This window comes from Trichoderma asperellum, chromosome 3, assembly GCF_020647865.1.
Source record: "Trichoderma asperellum chromosome 3, complete sequence".
In the NCBI taxonomy this organism is placed as follows: Eukaryota; Fungi; Ascomycota; class Sordariomycetes; order Hypocreales; family Hypocreaceae; genus Trichoderma; species Trichoderma asperellum.
The window spans coordinates 2,611,979-2,631,715 of record NC_089417.1 but is presented as its reverse complement, the minus strand read 5'-3'; the positions used below and the strand labels follow the sequence as shown (position 1 = coordinate 2,631,715).

The window sequence follows — 19,737 nt, the reverse complement described above, 5'->3', positions numbered from 1 at the left end:
TGTCAATTATTTGAAGACAAAGCCTCACGACTAAGAATAGAAATGTGACTCGGCTTCCTATTTATAGTTACGTAAAGGTTTGGGGTAGGAGACAAATATACAGCACAGGCCAGATTCAGATATAACATGATTAATATTTGAGTAATTATGTGCATGTAATTAAACAGACAGAATGATGATGTTCTCAGGCGCATCTTTGATAATCCAAGTTATTTGAGGGAGTAGTGCAGCTAGGTGCATGTAGTTTACACCCGCCTTCCCGCTAACTAACGACCAAATTGGCACGCCCACCCCACCATTACACAGGGCCGATTGCCCCTCCAACTTTTTGTGCTAGCATAGTGATGACCTGATATTCTGAAATTTCTTTTCAACTTAGTATTCGTCCTGCAAGTCTTTTATACTCTATCAAGGCAGACTCATCCGGTTTGGATGCCATACGTCTGCGCCAAACAAATAAATAAGCAATCATGAGCGAGCTCGCTTCGGCGCCTGTGCTGTCAACTCCAGAAGACCACATCCTCGAAGTCTCGGCGCAAACCGAGACGAAATCTACGCTCTCTCACGATGCGCTCAGAACCACCTACGAGATCCCGCGCACTGCGGCAGAGATCCTCCAAGGCGGATGGAAAAGAGTCGCACTGCAATTTCCAGATCACATGCTAGTCGACGCACCGAGAGTGGTCGAAGTGCTCAAACAGGAGCTCGCAAGCACAGGCACACCAGAGAGAACTGAAGATTGGAGGATATGCATTTTGGCAGACACAAGCTACAGCGCCTGCTGCGTCGACGAGATTGCGGCCGAGCATGCGAATTCAGACGTGGTCGTTCACTACGGAAGAACGTGTCTAAGCCCGACGAGTCGACTACCTGTCATATACGTATACACGTCACATGAGTTGGATCACGATGTCGTGGTTGCGCAGTTCACAAAAGAGTTTGTCGACAAGGATACAAAGGCTGTAATCATGGCAGACCTGATATACCAGGACCATGTTGAGTCGATAACGAAGGCCCTCAGAGACTTGGGGTACAGCAACGTAGTAGCGACAGAAGTTGTCAGAGACCCTGCCGGCATAATACCAAATAGAAGAATAGCTGGCGTCTCAATAGACGAGGAGCTCCTGAAGTCGCATTCACTATTCCACATTTCAGATCCGCCCGCATCTCTACTCCTCGCCCTCCAATCTCGATTCGCTTCTCTACACGTCCTTTCCGTACCATCACCGACTTCTCCCACTCTCGACAACCCAACTTTCCGAACAGCAGGTCTTTTGCGTAGACGCTTTGCTCGAGTGCTCACTCTCGCCTCAGCAGGCGTCGTCGGTATCCTCGTTAATACACTCTCTGTGTCCAACTACCTCTCATCAATTGAACTACTACGAAAGAAAATCGCCGCTGCGGGGAAGAAGAGCTATACCGTTGTAGTGGGCAAGCTGAACCCCGCCAAGCTGGCTAACTTTGCAGAGATTGAGGGTTGGGTTGTTGTTGGATGCTGGGAAAGCGGTCTTATTGAAGATGATGTTGGCTACTGGCGGCCTGTTATCACACCTTTTGAGATGGAAGTTGCATTGATGAGCGAAGAAGAGAGAATATGGGGTGAAGAATGGTGGGGAGGCATCGAGAAGCTGACACTAGAGGAGGCTAATAGCAGCGCAAAGAAGGAGGAGGAAGCAAAGGAAGAGAAGAATGAAGCGGATGAGACTATAGAAGAAAACGTCGGAGATGGTGTGGATGGAGAGGAATCACTACCCCCAGTCTTCGACTTGAGAACCGGAAAACTTGTTAGCCACAGCAGACCAATGCAACTCACTGCCGGCAGCTTGAATAAGGCTCAAACAACGAACGGCAGCAGCGAACAGCGGTCATCAGACGCTGTGATCAAAAGGGTGGTGGGTGAACTGGCAAGTATCAACGGCGTAGCCAGCCCTGGAGCCGAGTATCTTCGAACACAGAGGACGTGGCAGGGACTGGGCAGTGATTTTGATAATGAGGCTAGCACGGTGATAGAGGAAGGGCGGAGTGGCATTGCGAGAGGCTACCATGTTGGTGAAGAGACGGAAAAGCACTGATCTGGCTGTTGGACATTGAGATACCACAAACATGACGACTACACGAAAGACCAATGCTGAAACGACGCAAACAATAAAAATCTGAGGCATTGAACATTCATTCATAGCACATTAATGCTAGATATCTTCATGGGCTATCTCCCCCGCTAGCCCTCACACTATGTACAAACCGTAAAGAATAGAGTAAATATTGCCAATGGGAGCTCGCGCAAATGTATCAACCAAGCTGTTCAGTATGTACCCCGTACAGAAGAAGAGTATTATCCAGGCAATCATGCCGCCCTTTCCAAATCATAAATCATCAGCGCCACGCCTGGCTGATTTTTTGCCCATTGCCCTCGCTCATAAAAGAAGAAGAAGAAGAAGAAGAAAAAAAATCATGTAATCCGCCAGTCATCTAGTCGTCTAATCGTCACCCAGATAAACGTCACCCCCTGTTCATTATTCCTGCTTGTTCACCTCGTTCTCCGTAAATTAAGTTTGAAAAGAAAAGGTCCCCGTTTTCTTCGTTCATACGTATACTCGGCGCGAAGAGTGGTAGCTGTGGCCCGAGTTGGAATGGCTTCGGCGACGATGGCTATGGTGGCCGCTGTGCGAGCTGCGATGACGCACGACGCGCTCCTCGACAATGACGCTGTCTCCATGGCTCCAGGCCGCAAGCGCGGTGACGGCGAAAAAGACGGTGTTCATGATGGCAAACGCCCAGGAGGCCTTGAGCATGGCGCACGGCTTTTGAATCTGCCAAGAGTATCCGGGGATGCCCACGTTGTGAATGTGATTGTACCAGATGCTGTCGACGGACGGGTCTTGGCAGTCGGCGTATTGGATCTTGCGCAGGTAGTAGATGCCGGCGATGAGGGCGCCGAGAAAGCAGAGGTCGACAAAGGACACGAACATGCCGTTGTGAGACGATCGCGAGTAGTAGAGCAGCGTGAGGAGAGCCCAGCCCAATGCGAGGACGGTGACGATGAAGAGGACCAGGATGTCGTCGGGCGTGAGGATGTTTGCGTCGTTGAACTTTTTGACAAACCAACTCAGCATGCCAACTGGAGGTATCTGCATTTGCGAGGAGAGAACGAATGAGTCTTGTTCTATTTTATACTGGAGGCGCAAGAGCCATAAGGAGGGGGGGAATCCTACCAGAGTGACGATCTGCGAGATGCGAGTGCATATGAAGACGAGTCCGAAAAGCATCTTGGCCGATGAGGGGGCTGCCGCAAAATGCGACAGGTGACGATGCGACGATATGTAGCCTCAAGCGCAAAGATGCTGGAAAGCAGTAGTATAACGGTGCTGCAGCTAGCAATCAAGCCTTCAATGGAATCGCGATATATCGCGCCTTTGAATCACTGCAATGACGTGCCACAAGGAGAGAAAGTGGATGAAGAAGGAAAGGTGAGAAACGCGAAGTTGACAAAGAAAACGTGGGCGATATGCGCCTCAACTCCGCTTTATTAAATAGAAGCTGCTACTATAAACCATGCTAATGTCCTACAAGTATAAGATGAGCTGCAGAGGAGGGGGGGCCAATAGCGAGTGCGTGTGTAAGGCGCCCAGGGATTGTTCAGCTGGAAATATCGAGGTGGTTGGGAGAGCAGAAAAGAGAGGAGCTAACATTATACGGGAAACCAGCTTCTGCTGCACATTAGATAGATGACTGGAGAGGTCAAAGGATTGGGCCTCTGCGCGCTTTTCATTTAGCCGGATTAATTCAAAGTCGGGACTAACAGCACAAAGAAGATGGGGAAGTAATATTGCTTTTACCTGGCGACAAGAAGCTAGAGCCAAGGAATGGTTGAAGCTAGTTTCAAGAGATGGTTGCACGGATTACTGAAGCTCTATTTTTTTTTTTTTTTTGTAGCTCATTGACAACAACAAAAAGCGCAACACACACACACCGGCCGGATAGTCTACCCAGGCAACGGAGTGGAGACCTAAAAGCAGGGGTGCATTTTTACTTACTGTAAGAAAAAAAGTGGCCGCCCGCGTTGCGGCCCTGTTTTTTTTTTTTTTTTTGTTCTTTTAAGAGGCTGATGGCTTGCCAGGGGTATTGTGCCTGTGGCTTATGAAAGGCGGATTGATTGGGTGGCTGGAAAAAAAAAATCAAAAATAAAGAAAGTCAGCCACCAGCCACTAGAATACGAACGAGGGAGCCTTAAATTAGCGACAACCTTGAAGTTGTCACGAGAAGCTCATTAATCCTTCTTCATAATCTGTGGTTGCTTTGGGACTTTTTTTTTTTTTTTTTTCTTTTTTTTTCTTTTCCGTAAGGCGGAATAGGAAAGAATCAAGAAGAAAAATCTGCCATCGCTGGGCCTCAATCCCAACCCGTCCTGTCTTGAACACACGTACAGTAGTAAGCTAATGCGGGCGGCGATTATGCAAAAAGAGTCACACACCGCTCTCAAGCAAATGGAGTAGGTAGAACAAGTGTTACAAAGATACTACCTAGTATTAGTATTCGAGCCCTAACTGAAATGCGATCCGGCCGGCCTCTGCCACGTGTCTGGCTGCTAATACTACTACTTGCCATCTCATGAAGCCTTGTCAGGCTGCTCGCCAACTAAACACATTTTTTTTTTCTACGTCTTTCTCATCCACATGTGCTGTATTTGCCCCTCTGAGATCCCTTCCCGTCACCGCTCCGCTTAGGTGGGGTCGGCACGCAGGGACCGACGCGACGGCGGCGTCACACAGACCCGAGCATAATGGACTGATGATGCCATGCAAGATGCTGCCCCTCGCAGGAGTTGCGAGCCGCAAAAGAACAGAGACAGCAGCACAATCAGGAATAAACAAGCACAGTATGATTAACAAAAACAGAATCATATTTAATTTGCGGAATTTTCACTGCATTTTTATCCCTATCAGGATCGTCACGACTCGCAGTCAGGATTAATCTTATGCCTCATTTATTCATGCTTTATTTCATACTTTAACTCATACTGTCGCCGTTTTGACATGCCTTTGTCGCATTGTACCTCGGGCAAAAATAAATACCAACATAAACCATTCATAGTAATAACCATTCATGAAATCAGGAATCAAGGTATCATTAGGGTATCATCCCTCCAATCCCACGCATTAAGCACCAAAAAAAAAAAACTTCCCCCAGGGCTGGGTCCTGCAAACCCACATCGGCACGACATCCATCGCATGCACATCGCATTGCATGTCGTCGCATTGTCGCATTGTCTCGTTGTCGAATCGTTGTTGCATATAGCCGGCGCGACTTTCTCTTTAAACGTTGGAGGGGGTGGTCTTGTCAGCCCGCGCGTGGCCCCTCAAGGTAGTCAAGCCCTCAAGAATCGTGAGCGCCAGGAAACCTGCCCACAAGAAAAATGCAAAGGCGACGCCAGCTTCATTAGTCTGGCACCAGTTATTTCCGTGACAGGCTGGCGCGCCAACGAAACACGCAAGGGCAATCGCGCCTGCGAACCAGAAGATCGTCGTGATAACCAGGAGGACAAAGGCGGCAAGAGCATGGTAGAAGCGAGCAAGGTAAATAGGCGTAATGGCCAAATAGATGACAATGAACAAGCTCCAGATTGAGTCGAAGAGCAGAAATGCATATGTGGCCGGAGATGAGGCGCCAAAGCCGCTTGTCATGTTAACAACTGCAAAGAAAACACATTAGTTGGGAAACAAAACACGGCAAAGATGCGGTTGCATGAGACTTACGGTATCCTGTAATGCCGAGCTCGATGATTACGAGAACGGCAAGGACAATGTGAATAATGGTAATCATTCCGAGAGCCATGTTGGGCGGTATTGATGGCAAGCTGCCTTTTTTTTTTCCTGTTCAAAATTTGGAAATATGTTTTGTCCTTGGTGAGATAAGGCGCCCCAGTATCGCAAACGAATTGTATAGCTCCTGAAGAGACCGATAAAGCCCTGGAGGTGGTGAGAGCAGAGCCGGGTTTTTATCAACAGCCGAGAGCTACCTGGTGCGTCTCAGCGAAAGCGGGTGGCGTCGAATTAGGTGTTTAAAGATGCGGAGCTGGCTGACTCTAAGGGTGTGTCGACTAAAGATGGCGTGTGATGGCTATCCAGTCACCGAAGAGCACTTGTCCAAGGGGGGTCGATTTTCGGGCTAGTTTGGGCTGCGATGCGCTGACTTTGATGGTGAAGACCGCCGTTGGGGATGGCGATGCTACTCCGCTGTACCACTTTCGTCGTTTGTTGCTTGGGAGCTGATGGAGCTGTCTTTAGGCGATAAAGATGAAGCAGTGGGAGACGCGGTGCGAAAAGATGGAGATGGGCAGCAAAAAGCTGGATGGAAGCCAACGAGAAGAGCGACGGCTTTAATAGTGCAAATCCAAGGCGCTCTCTTGGCCTTGTTTCGCAGCTGCGAGAAGCGTCCATCCAACCATTCCTTGGTCTAGCAAGAGCAGGTAGAGACGTGATGTCATTCGATGTGGCTGGTTACTACGTCACCCCCGGCACCAAAGCGACCTCGCAAGAACTCAGCACAAAGGAATTTAAGCGCCAGCTGCCCTGTTTCACGATCGACGCACGCCAGGTATCGACAAGGTACCGGCCAGACTGATGCTCGTCTTCAGCCCCAGCAGCTAATCGCAGACGAAAAGTGGCAGATGACCAGACAGTACAGATGGCTCTCCGCACTGATGATGCACACATTACCACCTCGCCCGTGCAAAATTTGCTAATCGTCTCGTGGAGTCTTCAGCGAGGGCAGCACCCACTGCGACGAGGACTGGTGATTCATTTACGCGCAAGCCTTGATTGGCCGCGGTGGCTGAGCGATTCCGTTTTTTTCTACAACTCCAAATAGCGCCATGTGCCTACGCACCTATGACGGCGTGCAGTGGCTTGGTCTAGCCGCGTTCTTTGGGGCTTGTCGCATCAGCGACATTCACACAGTAGCATTGTGCCTATCTACGGTACGCCATTAAGCAAGCAGGGCAAAGAAGAAGAAAAATCCATCAGCGGATGCTTCGTGTAGATGGAATCATGCTATTTTCAGAATAACGAGACTTCTTGGCGCTTCGCACTTTGTTGGCTATTCCTTAGTGCACAGAGTCGCAACAGCAGTCTGATTCTGGACTGGAAAGCCCTATGCAGGTTCCATTGGCTGGTTTGGCATCAGATTTGATACCCAAGTTCCGACCACGCAGGGGTTGTAGCCATAGGGCGCGCGTATTCGGACTCGTTGGTGTCTCATAGGCCAAGCTTGGTTGACTGCGCAGAATGCGGGAAGCTGAGCTACACCCACTGTGCCATAGGAGGAGCCAAATGCCGGTCCAAGGTTGTGACATGTTAATGTGCTGCAACACCTAATCGAGCTTCAATATCACCACACCCATTCAGTTCTGAGCTGAGTAATCACATTTTGTCTCCCAACAAGAGCTTCATTAGATCCAACCTGCCAAGTTCGTAGCAGAGAGTTGCTCGGTACGAGAAATGTTTCTGTTGCAGCACGATGAAGCAGCTCCCAAGAGGTGAAACAGCTATTAGCAATATGTAATGCAGCAATGAGATTTTAACAACCCACGTTCAAAATGGTTCAATTTACAGCCAGCACAAGGGAAATAGCATGCACATGGAGCTAAAGAAGGAAGAAAATAACCAAATCATACTCTGCAATTTTTCTGCGATTCAACACTATTTTTGCTCAAGCTCAACCGATTGCTTGATCGCGAATAGCCTATGAACGATTTTCATGTAGATGGTGTTTCTGTCGTCAGGAGTGAAGTAGACAGCTGCCCATGCATTAAGATACTAATACAGTTAGACGTCTCCCTTGAGCATCTCTGAGCGGAAATGCACATCATACGTCTAGCAACTTGCCATTTGCCTTTGCCTTTGTTTTTATGCTATGGAGGATTATTGAAAGAGGTTTTGGTTGAGCCAAGCTGAGTGCCTGTTGAAGGCGGTTATTTGCGGCGGCTTGCACTGTATCCATTGCAACCTTACTGCTAAAACCAACACCGGCGGTAGCCAGCCTTGGCTGCCATCGCGCTGCTTTCCACGACTAGTTAGAGGCCTCCCTCATTCACCTCACGCAAAAAAAGCATCATCCGTCATTGTATCAAGCATTAGAGGCTTCCACGGCAAAAAAAATAAAGATGAAACTCGATCCAGCCAGGGCTCGAACCTGGAACCTCTGCCACCGGAAAGCAACGCGCTACCATTGCGCCACTAGACCAACTGCATGACATTGTCTTGAGCCAAAGTGACTCTTGTGGACGCACACTTGATGGGAAATCATGCGCTGCAGGATGTGACGATGATATTTGAAACTATTGCCCCTGATCTCCTTTGCTGGAGATAGAGTTGGGTTAGCCATATCGAGTACGACAGGTAAACTCGATGCCTTTCTTGGGTTATGCGAAGCATTGTTCTATCGGTGGGCGGGATGAAATCGGCCTCAGCAGTTGGTTCCAGGTTTCCTCACTCAATCGTTATGTCAAGCCCTTCTGTTATGATTTTTTGGGTCCTACAGCTACAGTAAAGGTATAAAGCCCACTCATAAGCATCTCGTCAATGCGGACTTCATGGCGGAGATGGAATGCTCCATTAACCATTTATAGCATACGCGGTCATCTCGAATGGTGAAAGAGCCACGATCCCAGATTTATAAGCCACGTCGTTCTAGACTCATCAAAACAAATCGCCTTGCAAATTAATGTTGACCAAAATCATCATCAGCAGCATCAGCATCAACATCCTAGCCCCAGATTGCTCGCATAAGCAAATGTGGGCTTAGCCATAAGGCGGCCGACCGCGGCCGCCAACTAACATGGCCAAATCCGCCAATCTCCCCCAAGTCCGATATGGATTAGAATACGCCGTACAGAGTACAGAGAGCTCACTCGTGCCTTAATTCCTAATCGTATACTTCAAAATCCGTACGTCTTATTCTATCAGGCCCAGATCCTGTGGTTCGACTGCTCAGAGCTTTTGATTCGCAGCTATGGCTTCCACTTTTGCATCTCCTATGAATGCCGAAAGACCCACATCGCGAGCGGGCAACGTCTGTTTGTCCTGCCGGCGGAAGAAAAAGAAATGCGACAAGGCGCTGCCTGGGTGCCTCCAATGTCGGAAGTGAGTGGCTGATAATTAGAATCACACCTGATTCCAATCTCCTGATATGGTAATAGATCTGGGCTCATTGCTTTAGGTTGCATATACAATGTATATACGAGGACGTTGATAGTGTACCCATGGTAGAGGAGTTCCGCCAGCTGAGGAAAAGACTAAAGACGTTTGAGGGGATGCTCATTCCTGGAACGTCCAAAATTTCTAACTCGGCTCTCCTAGATGATAGTGCATCGTCTGCTGAGATAACGAGTCAATTGGGCTCGACTGACAGCTGTACTGACCTCGTTTCGCGTCTCGAGGCGGTAGCCTCGACGCTGGACGTGGGTGATGAAGTCTACCAACTCCTTCAGTCGCATCCAGGAGAGATATATGGGGCATCTCAGTGTTACTTTGACAACATCCATAAATGGATGCCTATCATGTCACGGAAACTATTTTATCGCAGGTTGACGGAATTTAGCAAAACTAAGCGTCCGGATTTTGCGATTCTACTGCTATGCATTCTTTTATCAATCCACTATCCCACAAGTAGCACAGCACAAGAACCGTTATACAGGGCGGTTCGCTCAATTTATTGGTACTTAAATGCCAGTATAGACGCATCCTTAGAGATGATTCAAGCAGGGATTCTGCTTTCGTGTTACGAGTATGGCTTCGGCATGCACAAGGAGTGCTATAAAACTATTGGCCTATGCGTACGCATGGGTCATTGGATGGACCTACACAATGCAAAACCCCCATCCAATACTCTTCAAAGTAGTGACGAATGGATCGAAGCAGCCGAGAGATGTAACATTTGGTGGGCACTGGTCATACGCGATAGGTTTGGATCCCATGGTCTTAAGCATATAACTTAGTCGCATACTTACGCCATCAGCTAGGTCAACTTTACTACCCGAAGCCACATTGAGTAAGCCTTTTGCACACTGCCAAGATTCTATGCCGAGCCACCTTCCATTTGAAGCTGTCGATCTCGATTCTTCATTCTCTAGATTTAGCGAAGATGGTGTTGCTCGTGACAAAAGAGCGCTTGGTGGGTTTGGCTACCAAGCAGAAGCATGGCGCTTGTTTGACCGGACAATCGCCTTTCGTCAACGCCTGGCTACAGCTCAGGAATCAGATTTTCTGGGTGATGACAAGTTCCAACTAGACGCTGAGCTCCAAGACCTCATGAGAACTCTTGTCGACCTGAACAAGGGTGTCAAATGTGGTTTCTGCGAACCTTCTGCTGTAGTGCTTGTGTAAGTCGCCGCCTCGATGTCTGCAACAACAATATCAGCAACATTAACAGAAAATAAATATAATGGCTACAGATCTCTCCTCCTGCTTCACAGTCGACATCCATCTGTCACGGCAGACGCCTTAAGCAAAGGAGAAGTTGGTGGGTTTCCTGCCCATTGCGTCGTAGCATCGTCTTTGGCTGTCCAGACCATAATCCGTATGATTGTCGACATATCACAAACTATAAATACTCACTACCGCGACGCCAATGTGATATCTTTTCCTCCATCATATAGCCATGTCGTCTATCGTGCTACCTTGGAGCTGATATCTTTTCACGGTGACATGGATAACACGGAGTGGGCTACGGCACTGGAAACGCTACGCGAAGCCACTTGGAACTACGGGAGGAGGTGGCAGGCTGCAGGTAAGTATTGCTCAATTCCGGGCCATAATGGTGTTAGATGCAGTAGATGGCTAATATCGTGCTCCCTGGTATAGCAAAAAACCTGCAAGTTGTAGACAATATACTTTCCAGCATGCTATCCGATTCTCCGTCCACCTTCAACTCATTTCAACCTATGCAAAACGACCCATGTTTAGTCGCTTTACTTTCTAAATAGGTAATATGTAACGCCGGATATGCTCAGAAGGATAGACGCACGTAATTTTGATAGACAAGAAAACTAAAAGGGAAAAGAGGAAATAGTACATCTGGCTGACATTTTAGAGCTGAAAATTGAAAATTCCAATTCGAGCCTTGGCGTAGTATAAAAAGTCCTTTCACTTAATAGTAATGCAGACCCTTGAATGGGTATTGATAACATGGTTTTTGAGACAGTTTAATACAGGCATTGAATGGTGCTTTTGAACGTCCCCACTAGCTGGTTATTCAACTAGGGCCACCACCGCGCGCGGCCGCCCTCGGCCGCGATGACAAGTGGGTGGGGAGTGAATCATGACCCTTTAGCCTTGTTGTAGGCATGACATAGACGGGCAATTTTAAAGCTGTCCCGTAACACCTTACATCAGTTTTGAACGAATTGGGTCATAGCAGCGCCCAAGCTCCTTGAAATGGAGAACCAGACGTGTGTATATATAGGGGTGTATGGTCCTCCTGTCAGGACAAAAAGCATCTTCCTCACAAACGGATGTCTGTACTAGAAACAGAATACCAATCTCTTCTTCGAATCTCAAACTCCAAATCCTTTCTTATTTTCCAAAATGGTCACCGTTGCAGTCGCTGGAGGTGGTTCAGCCATCGCCTCAAACATCATCAACGCTATCTTGGCATCCAAGAAGCATCAACTAGTCGTCCTCTCTCGCTCCCCACGACCCGACCTTGAGACACAAGGCGCAGTCGTCAGAGTTGTGGACTACGACTCTCATGAGCAGCTTATCAATGCCCTCGAAGGCGTTCACACTGTTCTCAGCTGTATCTGGTCTTACGGTCCGGCCATTGCCGCTTCGCAGCTTGCTCTGCTAGAGGCAGCCAAGGAAGCCCAAGTGAAGCGATTTGTCCCATCAGAATGGGCAGTCCCTGCATATGATAAAGTTGGCTATTACAAGGTCAAAGAGAGCGTCTGGGAGGCGGTCAAGAAGTCCGGACTGGAGTACACGCGCTTCATCAACGGTCTTTGGTTGAATATCTGGGCTGCAGATGCGCCGCGGGAAGAGGATATTGGACGATCTGGCTACCGTGGACCGCCGTTGATCATAGATATCAAGGCTGGTAATGCCTCGATTCCTGGAGATGGCTCCAGCAAGGTAGCTTTCACAGACATGAGGGACATTGGCAAATACGTCACCGCGGCCCTCGATTTCGAGAAATGGGACGAGGACAGTTTTATTGTGGGAGAAAAGCTTTCAGTAAATGAATTTGTTGACAAAGTTGAGCGGGTTACCGGAAAGGCTCTTGATAAGACTTACATCTCTTTGGAGGACCTTGCTGTCTTGATTGAGGAAAAGAAAGATCCTCTGATGACAATGGTTCATGAGTTTTTGAGACTTATTGGCGAGGGAGATATGGACCTTACGGCAACGATCAACCAGAAAGTTCCAGAGGTGAAGCCTATTAAGGTTGATGAGTTTTTGGCTAGACACTGGGGCACTGCATAGTTTGGCACAATATTTTTAAGACGATTTTGTGTCGGCCGTAGAAATTAGATGTCTAGTACTTTGAATAAAAAAAAATTTTGTCTCTCTTTTCACTCATTCACTGCCAAGGCTATATATAAAATGATACTGAAATAATATCTTCCTTATATTTATACTACCCATATTACCTAATATTTGATATTCCAAGAATACAAGCGCGGTTTATACAAACAGACTAATAGCTATATACACCAGGCATTCGAACAGGAGAGCATCCAAATTTGTGTATATTATAATACAATTACACGTTCAGGCAAGCCTTCCACAGAGTCGTAGAAGCAGAGAAAATCTTGGTCAAATTGGGCTCGTCATTGGCACCCCCGAATCCTCCAAAGGCATCAAGCTCAACGCCAGCGTCAACCTCCACAGAGACTTCGGCATTGCTGTTACCGCAAGCAGTCTCGCCAGCAGTGCTAGCAGCTCCGGCGAAGTTGGCAGTGAGTTGAGGAGCTTTGAGGGCGATTCCTCCGACGAGACCCTCGTCGAGGAAAGTGGCAGCGAGCTGCAGAGTGGCAGTAGGAGTAATACTAGCAGAGATTGAGACCTGGCCGCTCAACCCAAGGCCAGTGGCTTTGACGACGGGGTTGATGTTGACGCCCTGGCCGAGAGTGAAGCCAGAACCGTCGGGGAGGGTTGCCTCGACTCCGACAGTGGCGGTGGCCGAGGCGCTGAAGCTGGAGATGGAGGCATCGGCAACCAGGTTCAGTTGAGGGCCGATGGTGACGACGTCGGCAATGGTGAATCCGGCCAGGGCGGTGCTGAAGATGGGAATGGAGGTGGAGAGTGGTGAAGAGAGAGCGCCACCAGCAGTGAGGCTGACTTCGAAGGTGGCACCGAGGTTGTTCGAGGTGGTGACCGAAGCCTGGAAGCCGTTGGACAGTGAGAGCGTGATGTCAGCATTCAGAATGCCCTGAGTGTTGCAAGTCGAGCACGAGATTCCGAGGTTGACGCCGTCGATGGTGGTGCTGTAAATGGGGCCGGAGAAGTCGTGGCTGACATCAATGGCAATGTCCTTGCTAATGGACCGTGTGCTGGTGCCGGTGGTGGGAGTACCGCTGATTCGGATGCTGGCGTCCTGGGCGAAGCTCTTCCACGCAGTCTTGGTGGCGGCCAGCGTGGCGGTGTTTGCCGTGGTGTCGTATGTGATGGACTCGACGGAGAATGGCTGTCGGCCGCTGTCGCCGGCGCAGGTATCACCTTCGGCGACGTAGATGATTGTGTTGGCGGGGGCCTGGTTGACCCAGGCCCAGGCAGTCTGAGCAGCCTTCAGCGAGGTGGCGCTGTCAAACTTGACGGTGACGTCTTGGCTGCCGCAGTCAACTGATTCCACGACATTCTGGAAGTTGAGAGCGCTGAGGAGACGGACGCCCGGGTTGACCGTGACGGTCAAGTTGGCATAGATGCCTGCAGTTTACGGAGAGATGAGTTGGATCCTAAACTTCTTTATAGCAAACAAGATGAGATGAGATGAATTCACATACCTTGGTCTTCATGGGTCCAGATGAAGTTGTTCTGGTTAGCAAGCTTCAAGTTCGATCCACTATCACCGGCCGGGGTCAAGACCACATTGGCCGGCTCTGCGGGCTCTCTCGCCAAGCACACTGGACTCGCAGAGACGTAGCTGAACAGAGCGACCAAAAGGCCAGCCGAAGCAGAGCTCTTCACAAACATGATGAATGCGGGTAAAGCTTGTTTCTCACAACAGATTAATTACTTGAGAAAAGGGGCAGTCTCAAGAGTAGCTCCGGGCTTATAAGACTGTTGTGATGAGGAACAGACAAGTAATTGTTGCTGAAGATTTATAACCCACGAGTGAGGCCATCATCGTTCTAATATAGTTCGGCCGAGAGAATGAACTTTACAAGGGACAAGATACGCCGAGCAGAGGCAGCATTCGGCTATGATCAATACCGTCAAAGCGCAAAAAGCCTCTCTACTGGAGTCACCGTCAGCAAATGCCCCGACTGAAACACCACCTGCCTTTATGGAGCCATCCAAAACCCACAGGCCAGCTACGCAGCCAAAGTTAGGGGGAACCGCAAACGGGTCACGCCATTCCCGAATCCTTCGTAGTTTTCCAAAAGACAAGAAAGGGTTTCAACGCGTAGCCTCATGTGCCTAACCCTTACCGTACTCAGACGCGCGCAGAGCAGCAGTTGCCTCGGCCATCGCCGTGGGCTGCGCAGCCATCACGGGTGTGTTGGGTGTGCTAATGTTTCGCCATGTTTACTTTAGCTGCCTAAGCTTAAACGGTTAGGTTACAGATATTGACGACGATCCTTTTATTAGAAGGTGATTTTGGCTGTGTGGAGTAGCTGTTTGGGAAATTCGCTAAAACTGGCAAAGCGGATGATCATGAAATACCCACCACTCGGTGAGCACGCAAAGAACAGGACAGAACGGTTCCATCCCAAATACAAGCATATACTATTAATATAGGAATACCCCGGCCGATGCTACTCGCTTCGATAACGAGACTTTTTTTTTTTTTTCTTCGATGAATCTCGATGCGAGCCACGAGATTTGCCTGGGAGGCCAAATACGGGAGTTGCATTCGGTACTGACGGCAAACACAACATGGGACAACATGGGACAGACGCACTGCCGATGGCACTTCTTGGCACTTACAGATTACGACGTAGTTAAATGGCCAGGGATATGTCACTATGCTCTAAAACCAAAAAAGGGTTCTCGACTTCATACAGTAGTCGGCAACGAAAATCGCATGTGAAATCTGATACCGGTACTAGTTAAGCATAGCCACCCTTCCGCTTGACTCGCTCTGGCCAAGACTTGGGAACTTTGTTTTTCGTCTCAATTTCCCTTCTTTCTTCTTTTGGCCCTTTTGCCCTAAAAATGGCTCCATTTGGAGTCAAGCCGGGCGCCCGGTCCCGAACTTTGCTCCACTCTGAAATGACAACCCCGGCTCGGGACGCGCAGCCCCGGGCAGCCGGCAGTCTTTGAAAGAACAGAGGGGAAAATCACCACTTAAGCGAAAGAGAGAGAGAGAGAGAGCCGCATGTCAATGCTTTTAGTGACTTTCTTCTTCTTACTATGGATCTCGCGAGTGGATTCAATAAAGTGCTTAGCGGCATTATGTCCGACGTCGGGGTGAATCTCCTCTTCATCCAAGATGCCCAGCTTCGATAACACAAAATATGAAAGTGCAAAACCTCGGACACCTTCTATTGTAAGATTCTCTCGGGGGGTAAAAGGCCCTTTTACAGGCTCTCTCTTTGTCTCTGTCTTTGAAAAGGAAGCTGCTCATTTACTCATCGCTGTTGTTTGAGGCGTATTGCCCCGAAACGATGGATATGACATTACCCGTATGCTAGAAAAGGAAGCAATACATGTAATTTCATTTGTGGAAATTATGTCCCATGCTGCAGCCAACTATGAGTTCATTCTATTTCGCCGACAAGATTGCGGCTATTGGGAAGAACATGGTTTAAGCACTAGGAAGATTAAATATAGAGAGAATTAGTACTACTGCCTCTCATGCATAAATCTTTACTTCGATGGCCGATTAGATACGCGTGATACTTCCGATGCCTCCGCTGCGAATCCAAAAGAGGCACTGCCACACGATGCACTCACACCATACCAGGGCTTTCTCCTCCTCTAACCCCTCCTCATTTACCCATGCACGAGTGCGGAGCCTTATCGGGCGTCTAGGTCTCTTCCATGCAAGTTCCGAATTCGGAATGTCTATAACGCGGAGTTATGTAGGGTTCGTCCTTCTTCTTCTTCTTCTTCTTCTTCTTCTTCTTCTTCTTCCTCTCCAACTGGGTTGCAGGGTTCTGTTAAGCTGGTTCAAGTCAGACATTCACCCCTCTCTAGACTCCATGTTGCAACTCTACGTTGCTCAAGGCGTCAACTGTATTTTATTGATTAGAAATATCAACATCACAATCGTGTTCCCTGTTCAGTTCTGGTCCCTCATTTTAGGCTTGAGTGTTACGGGAACTTTACAAACTCGGGTATATCATGGACCACATAGAATCAAAAGCCGAATGTTACGTCGCAGTTAGCCGTTTGAATGACTACTCTTGGTTTTGAAGTCCTACCATGGCTGCATCTATCAACTCGCAGCCGTCAATGTGAAATGATTTATCTATGCGCAATGGATGCAACTCCCTCGATTACGAATATCAACTTCACGCGTTACAGACATTTCTTATCTCACATCACCGCAGGCCAGAGTTCTCTGCTAATCGTTTTAATTTCCCTATCAATGCCAAAGTCGGCAGTACTACGCTATAATCAGTTGACTATGAGCCCACAAGTGAAGATGATATTTTTTTCTAACCAAATTGATAATCTAGGTATGCAGTAGCATTATGTGACGCGACTAAAACTTTTATGTACTCTTTTTTCCAAATTAATTGCTCTCGGCCTTGAGGTCTTTTTCGACCTGGCTCTTGACAAGTTCCCGCACCTTCTCCCATGAGTTCTCCACAAGTGTAACGCGCTTCTCTTTCGTTGAGAGAGCCTTGAACTCATCGGGAAGCACCTGCTCCTCAAAGTTGAATTTAGGCTCGTCTGCCAGGGCCTTAGTGACGACATCTGAGAATTTCGCGGGGTGGGCTGTTGAGAGCGAGATGTGGTGTGCGTTTGAGTCGGTACGTGCGATGGATCTCTCAGATGCCGTGACTCCGACAGCCGAATGGGGATCAAGGACGTAGCTGTTCTTGTTGTAGCTAGACTTGATCGTCTCCACAGTCTGTGCATCGCTTACACGCTCGCTCTCAAATGTGCGACGTCCGTTCTCCATGATCTCGTCATGCACAGGTCCGAAACCGCCCGTGGTTTTCAGGGACTTGTACCAAGCAGAGACCTCTTGTCCAGCTTGCTTTCTGTTAAACTCCTCATCCATGCCAACAGTTGCGGCAAAATCTACAAAAGAGTTAGCTTTGGGTGAAGAAGTCGGACCGAGTAGGAGCACTTACCCCTAGCCAGGAACCACATTAGTCTCTCAAAGTTACTGGAGACCAAGATATCCATAGCTGGGCTCAAAGTTTCCTTGCAGTTTTCGGCTTTTGAGCTGCTCTCGTCCTGAACAGGGGTCTTCACATATCGGCCAGTCTGCCAAAAGCGATGCAAGATGTCATTCCTAGGCGATAGTATTAGTCAATGTTAATACTAAAACAGTTCTCATACGAGTTTCGCCATTCTTTAGATAAATGACACAATCGTAAGAACCAGGATTAGTGTCTTCAGCTCGGTTACTTACTCATTTGTTGCCACTAGTTATATACAAGTCAGATCTGGTATTCAGACTAGACAAGATTGGTGGAGAACACATACCGACAAGCTTGGCCACTGGAAGACCCATCTGCTTTGCAAAGTATCCGGCGAGGATATTGCCAAAGTTTCCGGTGGGAGTCACAAATCTGACCTCATCTCCAACATTGAAAGAAGATGACTGTCTGGCAAGTGAGAAATATGAGTAGAAGTAGTAGACAATTTGAGCGAGAATTCTCGAAAAGTTGATCGAGTTGACGGCACCAAGCTGCAAAGCCTCGTTTGAATCGGGATCGCCAAACATGGCCTTAACAATATCCTGTTGTATTGTTAGCCTGAGGCTCTGTTTTCCTCTTTCTTTCCTTCCTTCTAGGTATACATGTAATACTCACTTGGCAGTCGTCAAAGGTTCCTTCGACAGCAAGGTTGTGCACATTTGCATCTGTGCAAGTCGTCATCTGTAACTCCTGAATGGGGCTAATGCGGCCCTTGGGATGCAGGATGAAGACGGAAACATCCTTTTTGCCCTTCAGACCGTAGATGGCAGCAGATCCAGTCTATATGAGTGTTAGAATGATAATCGTATAAAATGGCGAGGGCGAGCTTACATCACCGCTTGTTGCGCCCACAACAGTCAAGTGATGCCTGTCTACTAACTAGTCAGCATATATGCACTCGACGGTTGGACTAGGGATTGTCTCTATCTATCATATCAGCCTACCTTTTCCTTCTTTGCCCTGGTTCTTTCGAACGAGGAAGTATTCAAAGAGATTTCCCAAAAATTGCAGTGCGCCTTTACACATGTCAGATCAATGATGTCACCCTATCCGCACTCGTGGAGCATACAGTCTTTGAAGGAGTAGCTTGGGCCGTGGAACAGCTCAAGTAGATAAAGATTGTTCTCTAGATGCACCAGCGGGGCGACATCTTTCGAGCGGAAAGTCGAATAGCTTCGATCGATAATGGCCTTCAGATCGTCCGCAGGGATCTCGGATCGCGAGATGTAAAGGCTGAGAATCTCAAAGGCCAGTTCGGGGTAGGAGAGATCTTTCCACTCGCGCTGAAGTCTGTCTTAGCCATTGGCTCACGCCGATGATTGTAAAATGGACGATCGCATAAGGCGACATGGGAAATCGAAGTGTTGCGCACATACCCATTTGTCTGCGGTTGGGATCTGATGCGGCAGGAAGAGACCCCCGTCGGCTGCGAGGCCCTTGAGGACAACGGTCTCGAATGACAGCTTCGAAAGATTAGCACGCCGTAACGATTATCGTCTAAAGAGACAGAAAGAGGACGGGGGGGCCAACATCGTAGTCGCCACCTCTGGTAGAGAGATAGACTTGCGACTCGGTATGAGTCTTGTTCTCTGCGCCGTTTGCCATCTTGTCGCAACTTTTCCAGCGTTGATGTTTGTCTGGAGATGCAATCAATTGCCCCTCCGATCTGAGGTGGGTAGGTTTTGACAACAGCTGCCGGAGGATAAATCGGCCGGCCGAAACCGGATAGACTCCCAATTGAACAGTCACTGGCGCCGATAAATCTTGCGCTATATTAAAGCCTGCAGGCGCTATTTACCTGATTTGCAGCGAAGAGGCGTATAAAGTTTTCATCTTGGTACCTACTTTTTACAAAAAAATTTAACACAACTCATTTCATTCATTAAACTTCCATCTTTACTTATTTATCAAGGTCAACGCGCTTCCAAGACTGATGATTTTACGCTTCAATCTCGCGCTGCTTGTGAAGCCTAGCTAGCATAACTAGATAGTTCCAGAACCATAATAGCAACCAATATAGATCAGAAAAAAAAAGGGAGACTAAATAATTGAAGCAAAACAACACAAAAAAAGGTATCGAACAAGCCACTATTGCTATCCTCTACTTACTCCACTTCCAATGTTGACCCAGCAAATACGCCCAAAACCAGCGTGAGCTTAACAGACACACGTTTACATCGTCCCAGCCCGCGGTCAACGAA

General features: G+C 48.3%; 7 protein-coding genes across 10 annotated transcripts; 3 read left to right on the top strand and 4 right to left on the bottom strand.

Annotated features, from left to right (window-relative positions):
- Nucleotides 1-389: 389 nt before the first annotated feature.
- On the top strand, nucleotides 390-2,282 carry DPH2 (Diphthamide biosynthesis protein 2). The gene has a single exon (XM_024904317.2). It carries the CDS (start codon nucleotides 471-473, stop codon nucleotides 2,070-2,072), a length of 1,602 nt encoding a protein of 533 aa, XP_024757350.1. The 5' UTR covers nucleotides 390-470; the 3' UTR covers nucleotides 2,073-2,282.
- A 300-nt stretch (nucleotides 2,283-2,582) lies between these two features.
- On the bottom strand, nucleotides 2,583-3,266 carry TrAFT101_005446 (uncharacterized protein; the record flags this gene model as incomplete). The annotated part of the gene is made up of 2 exons (XM_024900893.1): nucleotides 2,583-3,128; nucleotides 3,213-3,266. The coding sequence occupies 2 exons, from the start codon at nucleotides 3,264-3,266 to the stop codon at nucleotides 2,583-2,585; spliced, it is 600 nt and encodes a 199-aa protein (XP_024757351.1).
- A 2,046-nt stretch (nucleotides 3,267-5,312) lies between these two features.
- On the bottom strand, nucleotides 5,313-5,832 carry TrAFT101_005445 (uncharacterized protein; the record flags this gene model as incomplete). Its single annotated transcript, XM_024900933.1, has 2 exons — nucleotides 5,313-5,689; nucleotides 5,754-5,832. 2 exons carry the CDS (start codon nucleotides 5,830-5,832, stop codon nucleotides 5,313-5,315), a joined length of 456 nt encoding a protein of 151 aa, XP_024757353.1.
- A 2,264-nt stretch (nucleotides 5,833-8,096) lies between these two features.
- On the top strand, nucleotides 8,097-11,201 carry TrAFT101_005443 (uncharacterized protein). Of its 4 annotated transcripts, XM_066127479.1 has the most exons (7): nucleotides 8,097-8,549; nucleotides 8,627-8,944; nucleotides 9,008-9,140; nucleotides 9,197-9,960; nucleotides 10,019-10,378; nucleotides 10,451-10,785; nucleotides 10,860-11,201. In XM_066127479.1, exons 3-7 carry the CDS (start codon nucleotides 9,102-9,104, stop codon nucleotides 10,979-10,981), a joined length of 1,620 nt encoding a protein of 539 aa, XP_065983589.1. In that variant the 5' UTR covers nucleotides 8,097-8,549; nucleotides 8,627-8,944; nucleotides 9,008-9,101; the 3' UTR covers nucleotides 10,982-11,201. The 4 variants fall into 4 exon arrangements, with proteins under 4 accessions (XP_065983589.1, XP_065983588.1, XP_065983590.1 ...); XM_066127477.1 differs by having other exon boundaries at nucleotides 8,097-9,140; nucleotides 9,217-9,960; XM_066127478.1 differs by lacking the exons at nucleotides 10,451-10,785; nucleotides 10,860-11,201 and having other exon boundaries at nucleotides 8,097-9,140; nucleotides 9,217-9,960; nucleotides 10,019-10,443.
- Nucleotides 11,202-11,582: 381 nt separating this feature from the next.
- Nucleotides 11,583-12,476, top strand: TrAFT101_005442 (uncharacterized protein; the record flags this gene model as incomplete). The annotated part of the gene is made up of 1 exon (XM_024904319.1): nucleotides 11,583-12,476. One exon carries the CDS (start codon nucleotides 11,583-11,585, stop codon nucleotides 12,474-12,476), a length of 894 nt encoding a protein of 297 aa, XP_024757355.1.
- An 88-nt stretch (nucleotides 12,477-12,564) lies between these two features.
- On the bottom strand, nucleotides 12,565-14,652 carry TrAFT101_005441 (uncharacterized protein). The gene is made up of 3 exons (XM_024900901.2): nucleotides 14,521-14,652; nucleotides 13,997-14,451; nucleotides 12,565-13,919 (listed from the first exon to the last, which is right to left on the bottom strand). The coding sequence occupies exons 2-3, from the start codon at nucleotides 14,184-14,186 to the stop codon at nucleotides 12,757-12,759; spliced, it is 1,353 nt and encodes a 450-aa protein (XP_024757356.1). The 5' UTR covers nucleotides 14,187-14,451; nucleotides 14,521-14,652; the 3' UTR covers nucleotides 12,565-12,756.
- Nucleotides 14,653-16,721: 2,069 nt separating this feature from the next.
- TrAFT101_005440 (uncharacterized protein) lies at nucleotides 16,722-19,165 on the bottom strand. The gene is made up of 10 exons (XM_066127476.1): nucleotides 19,067-19,165; nucleotides 18,913-18,999; nucleotides 18,606-18,819; nucleotides 18,481-18,552; nucleotides 18,368-18,408; nucleotides 18,152-18,316; nucleotides 17,823-18,078; nucleotides 17,749-17,761; nucleotides 17,465-17,628; nucleotides 16,722-17,411 (listed from the first exon to the last, which is right to left on the bottom strand). The coding sequence occupies exons 1-10, from the start codon at nucleotides 19,139-19,141 to the stop codon at nucleotides 16,897-16,899; spliced, it is 1,602 nt and encodes a 533-aa protein (XP_065983587.1). The 5' UTR covers nucleotides 19,142-19,165; the 3' UTR covers nucleotides 16,722-16,896.
- Between the last annotated feature and the right edge of the window lie 572 nt (nucleotides 19,166-19,737).

Coding starts and splice junctions, on each gene's coding strand:
- DPH2 (XM_024904317.2), top strand. CDS start 471: ATGAGCGAGCTCGCTTCGGCGCCTGTGCTGTCAACTCCAGAAGACCAC.
- TrAFT101_005443 (XM_066127477.1), top strand. CDS start 9,010: ATGGCTTCCACTTTTGCATCTCCTATGAATGCCGAAAGACCCACATCG. Junction 9,961..10,018: donor GCACTGGTCATACGCGATAG/GTTTGGATCCCA, acceptor GCCATCAGCTAG/GTCAACTTTACTACCCGAAG. Junction 10,379..10,450: donor CCTTCTGCTGTAGTGCTTGT/GTAAGTCGCCGC, acceptor TAATGGCTACAG/ATCTCTCCTCCTGCTTCACA.
- TrAFT101_005441 (XM_024900901.2), bottom strand. CDS start 14,186: ATGTTTGTGAAGAGCTCTGCTTCGGCTGGCCTTTTGGTCGCTCTGTTC. Junction 13,920..13,996: donor CTGGACCCATGAAGACCAAG/GTATGTGAATTC, acceptor CGTAAACTGCAG/GCATCTATGCCAACTTGACC.
- TrAFT101_005440 (XM_066127476.1), bottom strand. CDS start 19,141: ATGGCAAACGGCGCAGAGAACAAGACTCATACCGAGTCGCAAGTCTAT. Junction 19,000..19,066: donor CCAGAGGTGGCGACTACGAT/GTTGGCCCCCCC, acceptor AATCTTTCGAAG/CTGTCATTCGAGACCGTTGT. Junction 18,317..18,367: donor TGGGCGCAACAAGCGGTGAT/GTAAGCTCGCCC, acceptor ACACTCATATAG/ACTGGATCTGCTGCCATCTA.